This window comes from Ahaetulla prasina, chromosome 4 (assembly GCF_028640845.1).
Source record: "Ahaetulla prasina isolate Xishuangbanna chromosome 4, ASM2864084v1, whole genome shotgun sequence".
NCBI lineage: Eukaryota > Metazoa > Chordata > Lepidosauria > Squamata > Colubridae > Ahaetulla > Ahaetulla prasina.
The window spans coordinates 144733730-144755559 of NC_080542.1; the positions used below are offsets into that span (position 1 = coordinate 144733730).

The 21830-nt window shown below is 41.9% G+C and overlaps 1 protein-coding gene across 1 annotated transcript in view; it reads right to left on the bottom strand.

Annotated features, from left to right (window-relative positions):
• Positions 1 to 14338, bottom strand: part of PLCD1 (phospholipase C delta 1) — a 99610-nt gene extending 85272 nt beyond the window's left edge. The window contains exon 1 of the mRNA XM_058183287.1: positions 14016 to 14338. Within this exon, the coding sequence (XP_058039270.1) occupies positions 14016 to 14052 (37 nt within the window). The 5' untranslated portion in view covers positions 14053 to 14338. The remainder of the gene's footprint in view (positions 1 to 14015) is intronic.
• Between the last annotated feature and the right edge of the window lie 7492 nt (positions 14339 to 21830).

Sequence of the window (21830 nt, forward strand, 5' to 3'; positions counted from 1 at the left end):
CAGAATCAGAAGGAGGGCTGGCAATTTTATTTTCCTGTCTCTGCTAACTTTATCTGCAGTTTCCCACCAGTGGTCTTATCTTGCGCAGAGTCATTGTTGTGAAAGAAATACTTCCTCCAAGTAAAAAAAAAAAAAAAAAAGTAATATCACAATCCCCAATAGGCAGAAGTGATTTACACGCCTTTAGAATTATAAACGGCTTGCTCCACCTTGTGGAACTGCCGAAAGGATCATTGGCAATGGTTTTACTAAACAATATATAGGTTATCCTCAACCTACAACCACAATTGAGCCCAAAATTTAAGTTGCTAAGTGAGAAATTTGTTAAGTGGGTTTTGCGACTTTTAGAATAGAATTTTTTATTGGCCAAGTGTGATTGGACACACAAGGAATTTGTCTTGGTGGATATGCTCTCAGTGTACATAAAAGAAAAGATGCGTTCATCAAGGTACAACATTTACAACACAAATGATGGTCAATAGAATTGAATAGAATAGAATTGAATAGAATTTTTATTGGCCAAGTGTGATTGGACACACAAGGAATTTGTCTTGGTGCATATGCTCTCAGTGTACATAAAAGAAAAGATACGTTCATCAAGGTACAACATTTACAACACAATTGATGGTCAATATATCAATATAAATCATAAGGATTGCCAGCAACAAGTTATAGTCATACAGTCATAAATGGAAAGAGATTGGTGATGGGAACGATGAGAAGATTAATAGTAGTGCAGACTTAGTAAATAGTTTGACAGTGTTGATGGAATTATTTGTTTAGCAGAGTGATGGCCTTCGGGAAAAACTGTTCTTGTGTCTAGTTCTTCTGATGTGCAGTGCTCTATAGCGTCGTTTTGAGGGTAGGAGTTGAAACACTTTACGTCCTGGATGTGAGGGGTCTGTAAATATTTTCACGGGCCTCTTCTTGATTCGTGCAGTATACAGGTCCTCAATGGAAGGCAGGTTGGTAGCAATTATTTTTTCTGCAGTTCTAATTATCCTCTGAAGTCTGTGTCTTTCTTGTTAGGTTGCAGAACCAAATCAGACCATTATAGAGGTGCAAATGACAGACTCAATAATTCCTCTGTAGAACTGAATCAGCAGCTCCTTGGGCAGTTTGGGCTTCCTGAGTTGGCGCAGAAAGAACATTCTTTGTTGTCCTTTATCTGCAGTTTCCCACCAGTGGTCTTATCTTGTGCAGAGTCATTGTTGTGAAAGAAATACTTCCTCCAAGTGAAAAAAAAAAGGTAATATCACAATCTCCAATAGGCAGAAGTGATTTACATGCCCTTAGAATTATAAACGGCAGGTTCCACCTTGTGGAACTGCCGAAAGGATCATTGGCAATGGTTTTACTAAACAATATATAGGTAGTCCTCAACCTACGACCACAATTGAGCCCAAAATTTAAGTTGCTAAGTGAGAAATTTGTTAAGTGGGTTTTGCTACTTTTGTTGCCCCGTTTGTTAAAACTGAATCACTGCAGTTGTTGAATTAGTAACGTGGGTTGTTGAGTTAATCCCATTTCCTCATTGACTTTGCTTGTCAAAGGGTCGCCAAAGGGGATCGCGTGGTCCCCCGCAACCATCATAAAATATGAGTCGGTTGTCAAGCATCTGAATGTAAATCATGTGACCACGGGGATGTTGCAATGGTCGTAAGTGTGAAAAATGGCCCTAAAGACACTTTTTTCAGTGTTGCTGTAACTTTGAACGGTCACTAAGTGAACTGTTGTAAGTCAAGGACTACCTGTAATTATTTTTCACTTCTATCCAGTTCAACTCAGAATCAGAAGGAGGGCTGGCAGTTTTATTTTCCTGTCTCTGCTAACTTTATCTGCAGTTTCCCACCAGTGGTCTTATCTTGCGCAGAGTCATTGTTGTGAAAGAAATACTTCCTCCAAGTAAAAAAAAAAAAAAGGTAATATCACAATCTCCAATAGGCAGAAGTGATTTACACGCCTTTAGAATTATAAACGGCTTGCTCCACCTTGTGGAACTGCCGAAAGGATCATTGGCAATGGTTTTACTAAACAATATATAGGTTATCCTCAACCTACAACCACAATTGAGCCCAAAATTTAAGTTGCTAAGTGAGAAATTTGTTAAGTGGGTTTTGCGACTTTTAGAATAGAATTTTTTATTGGCCAAGTGTGATTGGACACACAAGGAATTTGTCTTGGTGGATATGCTCTCAGTGTACATAAAAGAAAAGATGCGTTCATCAAGGTACAACATTTACAACACAAATGATGGTCAATAGAATTGAATAGAATAGAATTGAATAGAATTTTTATTGGCCAAGTGTGATTGGACACACAAGGAATTTGTCTTGGTGCATATGCTCTCAGTGTACATAAAAGAAAAGATACGTTCATCAAGGTACAACATTTACAACACAATTGATGGTCAATATATCAATATAAATCATAAGGATTGCCAGCAACAAGTTATAGTCATACAGTCATAAATGGAAAGAGATTGGTGATGGGAACGATGAGAAGATTAATAGTAGTGCAGACTTAGTAAATAGTTTGACAGTGTTGATGGAATTATTTGTTTAGCAGAGTGATGGCCTTCGGGAAAAACTGTTCTTGTGTCTAGTTGTTCTGGTGTGCAGTGCTCTATAGCGTCGTTTTGAGGGTAGAAGTTGAAACACTTTACGTCCTGGATGTGAGGGGTCTGTAAATATTTTCACGGGCCTCTTCTTGATTTGTGCAGTATACAGGTCCTCAATGGAAGGCAGGTTGGTAGCAATTATTTTTTCTGCAGTTCTAATTATCCTCTGAAGTCTGTGTCTTTCTTGTTAGGTTGCAGAACCAAATCAGACCATTATAGAGGTGCAAATGACAGACTCAATAATTCCTCTGTAGAACTGAATCAGCAGCTCCTTGGGCAGTTTGGGCTTCCTGAGTTGGCGCAGAAAGAACATTCTTTGTTGTCCTTTATCTGCAGTTTCCCACCAGTGGTCTTATCTTGTGCAGAGTCATTGTTGTGAAAGAAATACTTCCTCCAAGTGAAAAAAAAAAGGTAATATCACAATCTCCAATAGGCAGAAGTGATTTACATGCCCTTAGAATTATAAACGGCAGGTTCCACCTTGTGGAACTGCCGAAAGGATCATTGGCAATGGTTTTACTAAACAATATATAGGTAGTCCTCAACCTACGACCACAATTGAGCCCAAAATTTAAGTTGCTAAGTGAGAAATTTGTTAAGTGGGTTTTGCTACTTTTGTTGCCCCGTTTGTTAAAACTGAATCACTGCAGTTGTTGAATTAGTAACGTGGGTTGTTGAGTTAATCCCATTTCCTCATTGACTTTGCTTGTCAAAGGGTCGCCAAAGGGGATCGCGTGGTCCCCCGCAACCATCATAAAATATGAGTCGGTTGTCAAGCATCTGAATGTAAATCATGTGACCACGGGGATGTTGCAATGGTCGTAAGTATGAAAAACGATCATACATCACTTTTTTCAGTGCCGTTGTAACTCTGAATGATCACTAAGCGAACTGTTGTTGAGTGGGACTTGGGACTACAACTTAGCGCAGTGTTTCCACTGTATATCATGATGGTTGTACATCGAGGTACCCCTTTCTTTGACCCGATTTTTTGAGTGAGAGAGGAATGAAAAGGGGAAAAAAAGCAGTTGTTGTTGTTAGTTGCGAAATCGTGTCTGACCCATCACGACTCCATGGACAACATTCTTCCAGGCCTTCCTGTCCTCTACCATCCTCTGGAGTCCATTTAATCTCACGCCGACTGCTTCAGTGACTCCATCCAGCCACCTCGTTCTCTGCCGTCTCCTTTTTCTTTTGCCCTCAATCTTTCCCAGCATTAGGCTCTTCTCCAGGGAGTCCTTCCTTCTCATTAGGTAGCCAAAGTATTTGAGTTTCATCTTCAGGATCTGGCCTTCTAAAGAGCAGTCAGGGTTGATCTCCTCTAGGACTGACTTGTTTGTTCGCCTTACAGTCCAAGGGACTCACAGGAGTCTTCTCCAGCACCAGAGTTCAAAGGCCTCAATTCTTTGGTGCTCAGCCTTCCTTACGGCCCAACTTTCACAGCCATCCATTGCAACTGGGAAAACCAGAGCCTTGACTATACGCACTTTTGTTGGCAGGGTGATGTCTCTGCTTTTTAGTACGCTGTCTAGATTTGCCATAGCTTTCCTCCCCAGGAGCATGCGTCTTTTAATTTTTGGCTGCAGTCCTCCTCTGCGGTGATCTTGGAGCAGTACTGATCCTTAAATTATTTTTGTTCCATGGGAAAAAAGCAGCAGTAATAGTTTGATCCTTAAATTTCACTGTCACTCAAAAACTGATCGATTCCGTTGCCATAGCCTACTGAAACTTATTTTTTGTTTTTTTCAAAAATGGATCAAAATAGTGAACTAGTGAGTAGCACTAGTAGACCCTGAATCAGGGAGGGTGAAATAAATGTCTTCATATTCCTGAAAAGTGGTTAATTTTTTTTTTACATGTACATGCAAGGAGATTTTTTTCTATTAAATAAAAATTTGCAACTAGATGCAAGAAGAACTGAAGAGTTATTAGTGAATGAGCATGATTCTATTATACAGGTAGTCCTCAATTTATGGTCACAATTAAGCCCAAAATACCTGCTGCTAAGTGAGACATTTGTTAAACGAATTCTATGACTTTTCCAGCCAAGGTTCTTAAGTGAAGCACTTCAAGTGTTGGGTTAGTAACACAGTCGTTAAGTGAATCTGGCTACTCCATTGACTTTGCTTGTCAGAAGGTTGCAAAAGTGGATCACATGACTCCAGGACACTGCAAGCGTCGTAAATGTGAACCAGTTGCCAAGTGTTTGAATTTTGATTACACAACCATGGGGATGCTGCAACGGTTGTAAGTCTGAAAACCAGTTATAAGTAAGTTTTTCAGTGCTGTTGTAACTTTGAACAGCCAGTAAACCAACTGTAGTAAGTTAAGGACTATTTGTTCAGTATAACAATTTGGGGGGGGGGAGTTAAAGTAAGGGAAAAAATTGAGAACAGGTCATCCTTGACTTATGACCACAATTGCTAAACAGAAATTGATAAATGTGTCGTGCCCCATTTTACAGCCTTGTTTTGCCATGGTTGTTAAATTGAATCACTATAATGGGAGTTATCTCCTGCAGAAGATTGCAGGAGGCCGTCGCAGCCAGAAACGGAGCTCGGGAGCCTGTTTTCGTTGGCAGAGCGGTTCGGCCATCACAGGTGCCCCCGACACGAGTGACGTCAAGCTGGCCACACCCACTTTGGCTACGCCCATCCTAGCCCCCCCCCAGGTCAAACACAACCCTGATGCGGCCCTGAATGACATCGACTTTGACAGCTCTGTTATATGTTGTGGGATCGTCTTCACATTTTTAATGCATATATAAAGGGTGCAGCTTCAAATCTCTCCTTACCAGCACCTATGGCAGTGATGGCTAACCTTTTTGCCATTGTGTGTCAGGAGGGGGGAGGGGGGCATGCACACAGGTGCCCACACCCATAATTCTATGTGTCCTGTGCATGCGCGCGCACCTCCCCCCACTCCTGGCACCAAATGGCCCGGTAGGCCCATTTTTCTCTCTCACCTGGCTCCAGAGCCTTTCTAGGAGTCAGGGGTGGTGGTGTCAAAAATGGCCTTCCCCACCTACCCGGAGGTCCTCCAGAGGCCAAAAATGGCCCGTTTGCTAACCTCCGGTTGAACCAGAAGGCCTGTTTTTTGCTGTCCACAGCCTCCCCAGGAGTCTGGGGAGGGCGGAAATAGTCTTCCCCACCCGCCACCCCTGGAGGTCCCCCACATGCCAGAAATGGCCCGTTTGCCAACTTCCGCAGATCCTTCTCCAGATGTCAGTTCGGAGGAGAGTGAACCATTCCTGGGCACGTTTGGAGGGGAGTTGGTCAATGGTTACGAGGAGCCAGCTGAGAGGAATTTGGCTGAAGCACAGCTGCAGCAAGACAGCCCTGAGGCTTCAGGTGGGGAAAGCACGCAGCTGCAACCGGTCAGTGATGAGGAAGAGGAACTACCTTCTGCAACCCATCCAAGAACACGGTAGGGCAGAGAAAAGGCAGGAGCAGAGTAGGTCAGCCCGATCACTCATGAGGAGGCAGCCTGGTCCCTCTTGATGGGCTGTGCCAGAAGCTGGCTATGTAGCACAGCAGACAGATGGAGACGAAGGGAAAAACAATGTGTTCATTTCCTAGCTGTGTGTTTCCTGCTTGTCGTGATCTCTGCCTCGTTTTGGAGTTGACCCCATGCCTTGACTTTAGATCACTCCTTGTGAACCTTCTTGTGTTCTGGATTTAATTTCGCCTGGTGGGTTTGTCTTGTTTGGGAAACTTTCAAGTGCCTTGTGGACTCTACAGCCGTTGCTCTGTGGACGAGCATTGTCCTGCTTTTGGCTGGACTTAAATTGGGACAGTTCTGGGATTTTGGTGAAGGGAATTTTAATAAACCCACTAAGCCACCGTTACGTGTGAGTGAACGGGACAGCACAACCTATGGGGTGGAAAGTGGATTTGGAAAAAACGATGTTGAGGGGGGGGGGAAGGATCTCACACGGTGGGTTGCTCCCGGCTCAGTCCGGTTCCATGGAACCAGTAATAAAACCAGTGAGAGCCTCCACCCACCACTGCGACATCATCATGGATGACCTGCGCATGCACCGAAGCGCGTGCGCACGAATGAAGCAAGAAGCCAAAAACTATTGGGAGAAAATAAAAGGTTGGATAAAAGAAATAACCCAACAACATATTGATCTAAAACCGCAGTTGTTTTTACTGGGGAACCTACCAGAGAAAATTAGTACAGATAATATTTATCTGATTATACATGTAATTACAGCAGCAAGAATTGTTTTTGTGCAAAATTGGAAAGCAGAGAAAATACCCCTGGAAGGAGAAACTATTAGAAAAATTTAAGATTTCGCAAAAATGAACAGATTTAACTTTGATGATTAAAGAAAGAGAGGATTCAGAATATTTTAAGATATGGGATCAATTTTACTATTGGTTAGAAGTAAGGTATAGATAAGTAATGGATGATTATGTAAGAAAATGTTAAAAATGCATTTGTGGAAAAATGGTAATAATAATTTAAATTGAAGTGAAGAAAGGAACAACAGCAAAATAATGGCGCCAAGAAGAAAACACCGAGACATCACATGGAAGGAATTGTTGATGTTTTAAATGTATGTTTGTATATAAAATAAAAAAAAATTAAAAAAAAAAGAAGCAGCACGCACGAATGAAGCAAGTGCATGCTCGCGCTCCCGCTGCAAACCGGTAGTAAATGTGAGTGGGACCCACCCTTGATCTCACTCCTGGGAGCGACAAAAGAGCCCATCAAATTAAGATAGTAGTTAGGTCAGCTTATTTATTTCGAGACACAGGGTAAACAAAGACAAAGTGGACTATGCCCCATGCATGTTTCACTGCACAAAATTTCACGGTGGAATTACATTTAGGTCTGCTCATTCCTTTGCCCCTCCATAATAAAACTGGGGGGGGTGGGAGATAAAGGAGAAGCAGGTGTCCGTGATTTTTTTTCTCTTGAAATGCAGATCTTCCTGCATCAGGAATGCTATCTAGCACCGATTCAGTCTAATTCCTAAAAACAGAGTTTTTTCGGGTTCTGCTAAGGAGTGATTGTGTTTTATAAGATTTGGTGGAATTGAATAGGCATACGAAATAGGTAGATTCAATCAGAATAGAGCTAGAAGGGACCCTGGAGGTCTTCTAGTCCAACCCCTCCGTTCAAGCAGAAGACCCTGTACAATTTGAAACAAGAGACTGTCTAGTCTCTTCTTAAAAACTCCCACAACTTCAGAAGACAAGCTGTTTTACTGGTTAATTGGTTAATTATTCTCACCGTTAGGAAGTTTCTCCTTAATTCCAGGTTGCTTCTCTCCTTGGTTAGTTTCCATCCATTGTTTCTTGTCCTGCCTTCAGGTACTTTGGAGAATAGGTTGACCCCCTATTCTTTGTGGCAGTCCCTCAAATATTGCAATACTGCTGTTATGTCACCCCTCCTCCTTCTTTTCATTAAACCAGGCATACCCAATTCCAGCAACTGTTCTTCATATGTTTTAGCTTTCATCTTTATTGCTGTTCACTGCACTCTTTCCAGAGTCTCAACATTTTTTGTAGTGTGGCGACCAAAACTGGATGCGGTATTCCAAGTGTGGCCTTACCAAGGCCTTATAAAACGGTATTAATATTTCATTTGATTTTGATTCTATGCCTCTGTTTATACAACCAAGGCTTGTATTAGCATTTTTGGCTGCTGCCACACTTTTCTGACTCATATTTAAGTGATCGTCCACTAGGACTCCGTAAGTAGGTAGGTAGCAATGGTGGGGTTCAAAAAATTTTTACTACCAGTTTAGTGAGTGTGGCATGGCTTGGTGGGCATGGCAGGGGAAGGTTACTGCAAAATCCCCATTTCCTCCCGATCAGCTGGGACTCGGGAGGCAGAGAATAGATGGGGGTGGGGCCAGTCAGAATTTTTACTAACGGTTCTCCGAACTACTCAAAATTTCCGCTACTGGTTCTTCAGAACTGGTCAGAACCTCCTGAAACCCACCTCTGGTAGGTAGGTAGGTAGAGGGAGGGAGGGAGGGAGGGAGGAAGGGAGGGAGGGAGGGAGACAGATGGAGGGAGATGATGATGATGGATGGATGGATGGATGGATGGATGGATGGATGGATGGATAGATAGATAGATAGATAGATAGATAGATAGATAGATAGATAGATAGATGGATAGATGGATGGATGGATGGATAGATGGATGGATGGATGACAGGGCAGACTTTAAAGTAGACAAACAAGATAGCACAGGGGCACAAAAGTGTTATAGTCTAGCTTTTTAGCAGCTGCATAAAGGATATTTTTCCAAGCAGAAATCTTACAAGAGAGCACTTCAACAACACTCATTGAGATGCAAGGGGCATCTCTAGGAGTACAAGAATTGCAACATGCAAATTACAGCTATTCTTTTTTTTTAAAACCAAATTAAAGGATCCTTTACAGGGCCCTAAAAAGGAAGTCACGTAACTAACTTGGCAACTGCAGCGACCGACTTAATAACTAGGGCAATGTTTCTCAACCATGGCAACTTTAAGATGGGTGGACTTCAATTCCCAGAATTCCTCAGTCAGCTTTGCTGGGAGTTGGAAGTCCACCCATCTTAAAACTGCCACAGTTGAGAAACACTGAACTGCGGCATGAGAGGTCATAAAATAGGAGCAAAGTCACTTAACGACTGTTTTGCTTGGCAACAGAAATTTTGGGCTCAATTTTGGTTACGAATGAAGGCAGGTGTAAATATACCCTGTGCAGAGGTGGGTTTCAGCAGGTTCTGACCAGTAGCGCTACTGGAGAACCAGTAGCGGAAATTTGGAGTAGTTTGGAGAACTTGTAGTAAAAATTCTGACTAGCCCCACCCCCATCTATTCTCTTGTCTCCCAATTTCCAGCTGATCGGGAGGAAATGGGGATTTTGCAGTAACCTTCCCCTGGATTGTGGAGGGAATAGAGATTTTACAGAATCCTTCCCCTGCCACTCCCACCAAGCCACTCCCACCAAGCCATACCCATAGAACTGGTAGTAAAAAAATTTGGAACCCACCACTGATCCTGTGTCCCAGGATAATGTTGCCGGATCCAATCTGGTTCAGTCCGCAAGATGAGGGATTTTGTCTTCCAAACTTTTGGACCCGTGCTGGAGCCCATCCAGAGGGAACTTCACTCCCGCAGTGTACTGTTCTCTGTGTGGTATTTATAGCGCCTGTTGTAAGTGGCTTTCCAATTTAACGCCTAAAAAACCCAACCACATATAATAAACACCACACAGAGAACCGCACACATTCTGCCAGAGAGAAGTTCCTTGAAGATGGGCTCTAGCACGAATCCGAAAATTTGGAAGACAAAACCTCTGGTCCTGCCAACCGACCCAGATTGGACTCTCAAATCAAGGACTGCTTATATACTGCGTGGGATTTTTATATATATTAACCACCAGGCAGCAGTACATGACAAGAGCCACTGGTTTTGGAAGTGCTTAGGTATACTATCTGACATTCCGGTGGGGAATTCTGGGAGTTGAAGCCCACAAATATGTCAAAAATGAAAGGGAGTCGACCTACAGTATTTGCCAAAACACCTGAAGGCAGGACAAGCAGCAATGGATGGAAACTAATCAAGGAGAGAAGCAACCTGGAAGTAAGGAGAAATTTCCTGCCAGTGAAAACAATTAACCAGTGGAACAACTTGCCTCCAGAAGTTGTGGATTCTCCATCATTGGATGTTTTTAAGAAGGGGTTGGACTAGAAGACCTCCAAAGTTTCTTCCAAGATCCCTTCTCCAAGATCCCTTCTGATATTCTGTTAACCTATTGAGATCAACAAATTGGAATAGAGGTAATCTTTGATTTATATCATCATCTTCTTTTTTTTTTTTTTTTTTTTTATAAAAAGTTTTTATTGGTCAAAAAAAAATTTATACAAATACATATCAGGTATGGTAAATTTTCATTTTTCTTATACATGATAAGAATTTTACTCAAAATTTTAAACACATACAACAGCCATATGGCAAGCAGGTGATACGAAGTAGCTAAGTTTCAATCTTACATACACAATAAGGAAGGGTCAAGAATAATCAGAATATCATACGAAAGAGAATAAGGAAAACCAACACAATACCAAATATCTTTGTCACTTCCTAGTTTTGGATCTCAGAACTCTGGGTTCAGCCTGAACTCAGGGCTTAGTGCGGCAGCCGCCTCCGCCCCATGGTCTATAACCTCCCCTTCTTCAATTCCTGGGTCATCTAAATCCAGGAGGGCTTTGTGTTCCTCCACGTAGGCCGCAGCCTCCGCAATTGTACTAATTTTTTTCGTAATGCCCTCCCGGAAAATCATCAATCCCTCTGGCATCAGCCATCTGAAGCCCACTCCCTTCTGGTACATATCATCATCTTCTTTTAACGATCCCATAATCCCTTGCAGGGTTGGAGTCTGGGCAACTGAATGGAACTAGCAAAGTGTTTTAATGGCCGGATGCCCTTCCTGTCACCAATGTGGAGTTTTGTTCAGCAGATATATTCTCAGTGTGCCCAGAGAAAGAAATGTTTGCCTCTAGCTAGGATCGAACTCACAGCCTCCTGACAGTGAGGCGAGAGCTCCATCTCTAGGCCACTGCACCACTCCAGACTTTGACTTATTTGACCATTCTGAATTCTGATGGGACCTACCTGGGAGGGCTACTTGAGTGGTCCTTGAGTGGCGCAGACTGCTAAACAGTCTGTTATTAACAACAGCTGCCTGCAATTACTGCAGGTTCAAGTCCCACCAGGCCCAAGGTTGACTCAGCCTTCCATCCTTTATAAGGTAGGTAAAATGAGGACCCAGATTGTTGGGGGCAATAAATTGACTTTGTATATAAATATACAAATAGAATGAAGACTATTGCTTAACACATTGTAAGCCGCCCTGAGTCTTCGGAGAAGAGCGGGATATAAATTCAAATAAATAAATAAATAAATAAATACTTATCACCCAAATTTGAAATCCCTTCCTGTCATGGTCACATGACTGCACTTAAGCCAATAAACAACCAGGCCACATTTACAACCATCTGCAGTGTCCCATAATCAAGTGACTATACTTTATGGCAGTTTTGCTAAAAATCAACATTTACTTTCAGTTGGTTCATCTAATCATTGCTTAAAGGACACAGATTTAATGACTGAAGTGAGTCACTTAACGACTGCCATAAAAATGACTTTAAAATCTGGTCAGTAACATGGCTGACCTGTTTTATGACTGTCAAGAGTTATGATTATGATGGGCAGGCTCCATTACAGTCATAACTAGAGGACTTATGGTTGACGTGATGAAAGATGGAAGCTCCTTCCTTATTTCTTTGGTCTTTTTTTCTGTACCTTAACTATTTTTTTTTTCTTCAAGTTTGGTTTACAAGTTTTACTGTGTTTATTAAAAGCTTCAGTAAGATTATAAAAAAGAAGGCCTATTACTTAAATCCACTTCCTCTTAAGTCCTTTGCTGTACAAAGATTTATCTAGGTTTTTTTCTCCCAATTCTGGCCAGTAACATTACAGGTAATTCTTGACTTACGACCACAATTGAACCCAACTTTTCTGTTTCTAAGTGAGACATTTGTTAAATGAATTTTGCTCCTGTTTATGACTTTTCTTGACACAGTTATTAAGTGAATCCCTGCCGTTGATAAGTTAAAAACTCAGTTAAGTGAATCTGGCTTCCACATTGACTTTGCTTATCAGAAGCTTGCAAAAGGTGACCACATGATCTTGGGACCCTGGGATCACCTTTTGCACAGCAATGGTTTAAGTATGAACCGGCTGCCAAGCATCTGAATTTTGATTACATGATCATGGGGACGCTACAAGGGCATGACACCTATCCTGCGCAGACTGCACTGGCTACCTGTGGCCTTCCGGGTGCACTTCAAGGTCTTGGTAACCACCTTTAAAGCGCTCCATGGCTTAGGGCCGGGTTATTTACGGGACCGCCTACTGCTACCGAATACCTCTCACCGACCCGTGCGCTCTCATAGAGAGGGACTCCTCAGGGTGCCGTCAGCTAGGCAGTGCCGTCTGGCGACACCCAGGGGAAGAGCCTTCTCTGTGGGGGCTCCCACCCTCTGGAACGAACTCCCCCCAGGACTCCGTCAACTTCCGGGCCTCCGAACCTTCCGTCGCAAGCTTAAAACGCACTTATTCATCTGCGCAGGACTGGATTAGATTTTAAATTTATTGGTTTTAAATGGGTTTTATTTTTTTATATTGTTTTAAACATTCGGCTTTTTAGAATAAGTTTTTTAATTGTTATTTTACTCTGTATTTATGTGTTTTTATTTGCCTGTTAACCGCCCTGAGTCCTTCGGGAGATAGGGCGGTATACAAATACGATTAATAAATAAATAAATAAATAAATCACTATGAAAAATGGCAATAGGTCACTTTTTTCAGTATCTTGGTAACTTTGAATGATTACTAAATGAACTGTTGTAAGTTGAGGACTACCTGAACTAGAAAACTAGAGCTCACAGGCCTTTTGAACTAGAGAAACACCAATCTCTAACACTCAGTTCTACTTTTCATTTCAAATAAAGCTAGTGGACCAATTGGTCCCATCCCCTCTCAAAAGTGCTCTGCAAAGTTGAAAATGTGGGGCTGAACTTAGCTTTGCTTTGCAACACAATGAAACTCTTTAAAAGGTTATATAAAGATAACTTAAAAGATAAAAAGTGACTGGTAAAACAGGGAAGGAAGGAAGGAAGGACCCAGTGGGAAAGGGAAGGGGAGAGAAAAAGAAAAAGGGATGGATGGATGGATGGATGGAAGAAGGGGAAAAGAGAGAAAAAAGAAAAGGAAAAGGAAAGAGAAAGAGAGAAAGAAAGAAGAAAAGAAATAAAAAGAGAAAAAGAGAGAAAATAAGAGAAAGAAAGAAAGAAAAGAATGAGAAAGAGAGAAGAGAAAGAGAAGAAAAGAAAGAAAAGAGAATGACAGAGAGAGAGAGAGAAAAGAAAAGGAAGAAAGAGAGAGAAAAGAAAAGAGAGAGAAAAAGTAAGAGAAAGAGAGAAAGAAAAGAGAAAGAGAAGAGAAAGAAAAGAAAAGGAAAGGAAAGGAAGGAAGGAAGGAAGGAAGGAAGGAAGAAAGAGGGGAAGACAAAGAGAGAAAAGAAGAAAAGAAAAGATTTTCGGGGATCTAGAAAAACACAGCATCGAAATAGATCCCTTCCCATCCCACCTCCTTATGCCCAAAGTTTCCTTCATATTGCCGGTATAAGAAGCTACCTTGCTGAGCGAGGATCGCGCTTCTTTGCAGCCACTTCTCTCCTTCCCCCAGCAGACCGAGACAGACGCCAATCCGCATCCAGAGTTTGCATCAGCTTTGTCCGAAGACGCAGGCATCGCAGGCATCCCACCAGCCCCCTCCTCCGTCCCCGAACCATGGCGGAAACCCACCCCCCACTCACCGTTGTAGGCCGAAGATGATGAGCTGCTGAGTTCCATAGTCGGTCGGCGTGCAAGAGATACCACAACGGCGTCCCAAACGTGGAAGAGGCGTTGAGCTGTTCAGGTTTCCCCGGACTGCTGGTCTTTCGGCCACTCCCTGCAGAGAAAGGGTGGAAGAGAACGGCTGCCTTGTCCGGCGACTCCGAAGTCATTTGCAGCTTTCTCTAAGCAGCGCCTGGGATCGGGAGAGAGAAAAACGCTTTGGGGAGACAGCCAGCTGGGCGTGTTTGTTTCGTCCGTGCGCGCTTCTCTCTCCCTGTGTGTGTGAACTGAAGGGCCGCCCTCTCCAGCTGGCTTCGCAATCCCATCTCGAAAAAAGCCAGAGGGAGAAGGGGGGGGGAAAATCGCGATCCCCACCCTGCTGTTTTGTAACTATCCTAACTCTTCACAAGTTGGCAAAAAGTATTTAAAGATTGCAGGGCGGGCCGCGGATAGACGCGTGTTCAAGCGCAACATTCCGCAGGAAAAACAAGATTGCAAGCGCAGCTCTCTTCTCCGGATAGAAGAAAACTTAAGGCTTGGCCATCTAAGTCTTATTTAGAAACTGGTTTGTTTGTTTTTTGAGGGGGGGGTCTTCCCCTGATTCCTTGCGCTGAAATAAAAATAAAGAGTTAACACCAAGGGTGAAATTCAGCAGGTTCTGATAGGTTCTGGAGAACCGGTAGCGGAAATTTTGAGCAGTTCGGAGAATTGCAAATACCACCTCTGGCTGGCCCCAGAGTGGGGAGGGAATGGAGATTTTGCAATATTCTTCCCCCAGGAATGGGAGGGGAATGGAGAGTATCCTTCCCCTGCCACGCCTACCAAGCCACGCCCACAGAACCGGTAGTAAAAAAAATTGGATTTCACCACTGGTTAACACCATTAAGCTTTTTAATGGTAGAGATTTCTATTTAAAAAGAAATGATTCGGTGAACTTAGTTCCCTACCGTGAATGGTTGAAATATATGTCATGACAATTGTAATTCCCTGTGTATTTATTGATATTTGTTTCATGTTTAATTAATTTGGCAACTATAAGATCTGTGGACTAACTCCCAGAATTCTCCAACCAGCACAAGGAATTCTGGGAGTGGAAGTCCACACTTAAAGCTGCCAAGTTGGAGAAACTGTGTATTATTCTTTTTTTGTTTGTTTTCTCTTTTTTCTCTTTTCTTTCTTTTCTTTCTCTCTTCCCCCTCTTTTTTTCTCTTCCTTCCTTTCTCTTTCCTTTTTTCTTCTTTCTTTTTCTCTTTTTCTTCTTTCTCTTTCTCTCTTTTTACTTTTTCCTTCCTTCCTTCCTGAGTTATTTGTGCTATTTCTTTCAAATGTTTAATAAATAAATTCATTTTTAAATGAAAAAAAGTTTCTTCACTTTCTGAAGAAACATCACTGACTTCCCCTGCAATAAAAAAGTGGCTGCTTATTCATTTGAACAAATACATCTTGTTTGGTTGAATATATTATGTGAATCCACTTAATTTAGTTAGCTATGGGTTAGTTAACCATGATTTAGCATGTTCAGTTGACATATCTACTCTCCAATTTTGACTCTGATCAACAGCCTGGCAGCTTCCAGGGAACAATCGAGATTAAAGTTTCTAAAAGTTTGAAATACGTCCTATTTGGGGGGGGGTGTCACCATCCCCCCTTTCACTTTAAAACTTGGCTAGTGAAACCAGCTTTCTTTGCCTCGCCCCAATTGAATTTCCAGCATGCCATTGATAAAAATAGATGCATACAGCCAGAAAACCAAACAAAATAGCCATTCTAATCAGAAAGAGAAACTTTAAAACTTTAAATGCATGCTCTAATTTGAGTTACGACACTTCAAAAGCTGGAGAATTTTTATATAGGGCACAAAACGATTTGCGGTGGTCAGCTTTGTAATTTTGAAACATAGAATTTGGACAGCCCTCCCAAGATTAGAAAATCAGAGCATGATGTGCCTTTTTAGTTACTTCTCCTCTGCCAACTCTATGGAAGAGGAGAACAGTCTAAAAAAACAAAACAAAAAAACCCTAAATTCCTAGTGAGTGCCAAAGATCATTGGATTAATTACTGGCAAGTTTAACATGTATTTCACTGAAATACACATTAAACTGTTTATTGTGGTTTACTGGATTAACCACAATTGACTGGATTTTTTTAGAAGATATTCGAGCAAACAGTGGAATGATCAAATGAAATTGCAAAGAATCCCATATACTAGGGGTGTCAAACTCGAGGCCCCTGGGCCTGATTCTGCCCGTGGGGTGCTTAGATCTGGCCCCCTGGGCTGCCGTGGAAACAGCGAAGGACTGGCCTGCAGTGTCTCTGCATGCGGCCACCCGGGCTCCATTTTTGTTGGTAGACTTAACTTGGTGAGCAGCGGTGAGCAGAAGTATGCAGCGGATAGATTCTGCAAGTAGTGGCGGGGCAGGGTGGGTGTGGCCAACCAGAATTTCTACAACCGGTTTGCCCAAACTGGGCAGGACCAGCTGAATCCCACCACAGTGGTAGAGGACTAGGAAAACAAAACAAAAACAAAAAGAGAAATGTTTCCCCTTTTGCATTTGAGCATGCAAAAGGGACAGGAAAGGGAAAGAGGAAATGCAAATATTTCTTGTTTCTGTCTCTTGCTTCCTTGCTTTCTTTCCTCCTGTCTGTGTGTCTGTCTGTCTGTCTGTCTGTCTGTCTCTGTCTCTCTCTCGTTCTTCCTCTCTCTTTCCCACTATTTTCACTCTCATTGTTTCTGTTTCTCTCCTTTCTTTCTTTCTTTCCTTCCTTCCTTCTTTTTTCCTTTTCTCTTTTTCTCTCTTTCTCTCTTTCCTTCTCTTTCTCTCTTCTCTCTCTCTCTTTCCTTCTCTCTCTCTATCCTTCTTTCCTTATCTCTTTCCTTCTCTTTCTCTTTCTCTTTCTTTCCTTCTTTCTCTTTCCTTCTTTCCTTAATTCTCTCTTTCTTTCCTTCTCTTTTTTTCCTTATTTCTCTCCTTCTCTTTCTCTCTCTTTTCTGCTCTCTCTTTCCTTCTCTCTCTCTTTCCTTCTTTCCTTATCTCTTTCCTTCTCTTTCTCTCTCTCTTTCCATCTCTCTCTCTCCTTTTCTCTCTCTTCTCTCTCTCTCTCTCTCTCTCTGTGAAATACTGCCAGTCCTGTTCTTAATGGGTGGCCAAAGTGCACCGAACTGGAATCATCTTCTGGGCCATCCTGACAGCTCACATTCTTTTGACATGACCAAGGAAGTCTTTAGTTGATGTCATGTAATGCCTTCAGAGCAAGAATGTATCTGCACAGACTTATTTATTATGCACAGGTACAGAACTGAGCCAGTGCTCTCTTCCCCAAATACTTCTCAAAGGCAAAGGGACTGCCGCTAATAATAATTAGGCTCATTGTTTCTACAGCCAAAGAATCATCTGATAAGTTTAAATTAGCAGCAGGCCTAAATAAAGAAAAAAAAAAAGAGAATCATGTCTTTTCCCAATAGAGACTGAATTCAGGGTGAGGCAAATAAAATCGTCCAGTGAGTGACAGCATAGCTGCGAAAACAAGGTGACAGCATGGATACTATCCCTATAAGCACCTATAAATTCCTTAGCACAGGTAGTTGACTTACAACCATTCATTTAATGATCACTCAAAGTTACAACAGCACTGCAAAAAATGGCTTATGACCGTTCTTTCAAACTTACGACCATTGCAGCATCCCCACGGTCACATATCAAAATTCAGATACTTGGCAACTGACTCATATTTATGACGGTCACTGCGTCCCGGGGTCATGTGATCTCCTTTTGCGAACTTCAAGCAAGCAAAGTTAAGGGGGAAGTCAGATTCCCTTAATCTGATTGGTGGTTTTTGATCACCACGCTATAAAAATACGTTGAGAGTCTAGAAAGAGGGCAACCAGGATGTTTAGGGGACTGGAGGTTAAAACATACAAAGAACGGTTGCTGGAATTGGGTATGTGTAGTTTAACAAAAAGAAGGACTAGGGGAGACATGATAGCAGAATTCCAATATCTCAGGGGTTGCCACAAGGAAGAGGGAGTCAGGCTGTTCTCCAGAGCACCTGAGGGTAGAACAAGAAGCAAAGGGTGGAAACTGATCAAAGAAAGAAGCAACTTAGAACTAAGGAGAAATTTCCTGACAGTTAGAACAATTAATCAGTGGAACAGAAGTTGCCGTCAGAAATTGTGGGAGCTTCAGCACTGGAGGATTTCAAGAAGAGCCATCTGTCTGAAATGTTGTTGGGTCTTCTGCTTGGGTCGGTGGTTGGACTAGATGACCCACAAGGGTACTTCCAATTCCGTTAATCTGTTAATCTGATTAATTTAACCACTATGGCAAGAAAGGTCATAAAACGAGGCAACACTTAACAAATATCTTACTCAGCAAAAGAAATTTTGGGCTCAGTTGTGGACATAAATCAAGACGTACACTGCCCTATCCCATTTCAAATCTACAGCCCATACATGAAAGCATTGACAGTTATTGAACTACAGGTAGTCCTTGACATATGACTGGTTACTTAGTGATCAAATTTATGATGAATGCCCCCTTAACTTACAATCTGCTTTCAAAGTCACTATGGCCACACACACACATAGACACACACACACCATGTCACTTGATTGCATTTTGGATGTTTGACAACTGGCTCAGTTTTGTAGTGTCTTTTGGCCACACTATTGCAATTTCCAAATTGTTTTGCTGGTTTCCCACAGTTATTTCTAGTTTCTAGCAAAAAGTGCCCATTGTGGAAAGTTCATTTACTTAATGACTGCAGCAGTTACTTAATGACTGCTTGGGGGGGGGGGAAAGAATGTCATAAAATCAGTTCCAGTTCACAGGGTGACTCACTTAAAGACTGCAATGACTTATGACCATAGTTCTTGGCTCAATTACAGTCATTGTTCAGGGAGTACAGGTAGTCCTCAATTTACGACCACAATTGAGCACATAATTTATGTTGCTAAGGGAGAAACTTGTTAAGTTAGTTTTGCCTCATTTTACAACCTCTCTCCCACAGTTGTTGAGGGATGTACTGCAACTGTTAAGTTAGTAACATGATTGTAAGTGAATCTGGCTTCCCCATTGACTTTGCTTGTCAGAACGTCACAAAAGGGGATCCACATGATCCCGGAACACCGAGGTCATCATAAATATGAACCAATTGCCAAGCATCTGAATGTAAATCACATGACCATGGGAATGCTGCAACGGTCATAAGTGTGAATAATGGTCATAAGTCATTTTTTCAATGGTGGTGTAAATAGTCACTAAATGAACTGTTATAAGTAGAGGACTACTTGTACCTTATCTAAAAGAGAATCCAATCAAGGTACAAAATAATCATTAAAGCTATTAATTCCTGTACATCCCATTTTGAACGAGGTGTTTTGATTTTAAGAGAGATGGCTGAGGAATTCTGAGATTTTAAGTCCACACATCTGTCTGTGGGTGAGGCTGAAGTACACTGCATTAGCTTCTATCATTCTGAAATAATAGAAACCAATGCAGTGTTTTTCAGCCTCAGCCACTTAATCAGAGCAATTTTTGAAAAGTTGGAATTCTGCAGCTAGACTGAGACCGACAATAATAGTAGAGTGTGAAAGGTTGGCATTCTGCAAGTTGTAGTCTCAATCTTTTAGAAGGCCATCAGGATGGAGAAGAAGGATTTCAGTACAGGTAGTCCTTGACTTACAACAGTTCACTTAGTGACCATTCAAAGTTACAGTGGCATTGAAAAAAGTGACTTAGGACCATTTTTCACACTTATGACTGTTGCAGCATTCCCATGGTCATGTGATCAAAAAGAACGCTTGGCAACTGGCATGTACTTATGACAGTTTAAGTGTTCCGGGGTCATGTGATCCCCTTTTGCGACCTTCTGATAAGCAAAGGTAATAGAAAAACCAGATTCACTTAACAACTGTGTTACTTATTTTATAACTGCAGTGATTCACTTAAAAAATGTGGCAAGAAAAGTCGTTAAATGGGGCAAAACGCACCTAACAAATTTCTCATTTAGCAACATAAATTTTGGGCTCTGGTGGAGGATTACCTGTATGTCCTCATTGGTGACTACCAACTTCAATTTGAGAATACAGTGGTATCTTGGTACTTAACTGCTTTGAAACTCGCTGAATTTCGTACTCAATGCATTTTGATGCAAAAATTTTGTCCCAGTACTCACTCATTGTGTGTTCGATACTCAACGCACAAGCTAGAACTTGTGTTGGCTGCCTTGTGACTCACTACATTATTCCTTATGGGAAAATATTCATAGTTTTTGGTACTCGTCCATCTCCTGATGAAGCTTGAGGCACCACTGCATAAACAGAGGGATAGAATGAAGATCACGTGAAGTGTTAATACCACTTTGTAAGGCCTTGTTAAGGCCACACTTGGAATACTGCATCCAGTTTTGGTCGCCACGATGTAAAAAGGATGTTGAGATTTTAGAGAGTGCAGAGAAGAGCAGCAAAGACGATTAGGGGACTGGAGGATAAAATATTCAAAGAACGGTTGCTGGAATTGGGTATGTCTAGTTTAAGGAAAATAAGGACTTGGGGTGATATGACAGGGATGGAAAGAATTATAGGTAGTTCTCTACATACAGCCATAAAGGAATCTGCTGTAGTTAAGAGAGCCCATTGTTTAATCAATAAGAGCTGCAAGGGATCTTGGAGGTCTTCTAGTCCAACCCTTTGCTTAAGCAGGAGTCCTGCTTTCTGGTGCTTTAGAAAATAAGTTGAAACCCCCCCTTCTTCTTCTTTGTAGCAGCCCCTCAAATGTTGGAATGCTGCTATCATGTCTCCTTTTTAATACACTATCAAATTTAAAAAACTGATTCAATCGCTGTAACATTAAAATATTAGCTAAAATTTATCAAAACTAGAACCTAGGTAAAACCCTATAAAAAACCCACTAAAATCCCCATACTAAAATCGATCAGGCCAGCCCTAGCCCTCAAATGTTGGAATGCTGCTATCATGTCTCCTTTTTAATAAAAAGAAGGAGTGGGAGTGACACGATAGCAGCCGTGCTCCAATATCTTAGGGGCTGCAAAAAAGAATAGAATAGAATAACAGAGTTGGAAGGGACCTTGGAGGTCTTCTAGTCCAACCCCTTGCTTAGGCAGGAAACCCTACACCACTTCAGACAAATGGTCATCCAACATCTCCTTAAAAAAAGAAGGAGTGGGAGTGACACGATAGCAGTGCTCCAATATCTTAGGGGCTGCAACAAAGAATAGAATAGAATAACAGAGTTGGAAGGGACCTTGGAGGTCTTCTAGTCCAACCTCCTGCTTAGGCAGGAAAACCTACACCACTTCAGACAGATGGTTGTCCAATTTCTTCTTAAAAACTTCCAGTGTTGGAGCATTTACAACTTCTGGATACAAATCGTTCCACTGATTAATTGTTCTAACTGTCGGGAAATTTCTCCTTAGTTCCAGGTTGCTTCTCTCCTTGATGAGTTTCCACCCATTGCTTCTTGTTCTACCCTCAGGTGCTTTGGAGAACAGCTTGACTCCCTCTTCTTTGTGGCAACCCCTGAGATATTGGAAGACTGCTATCATGTCTCCCCTGGTCCCTAGAAGAAAGGGGTTCAAGCTATTCTCCAAAGCACCTGAAGGCAGGACAAAAAAGCATCGGATGGAAATTAATCTTGGATTAATTTTTAATTTAATTAGTTTAATTAAATTAAACCTGGGATCAAGGAGAAATAAAACCACTTATACGCCTACATTTCCCACAAGACCTAGCGCGCTGGCTATGATTTCTGGGAATGGTAGGCAAACGACGAGAT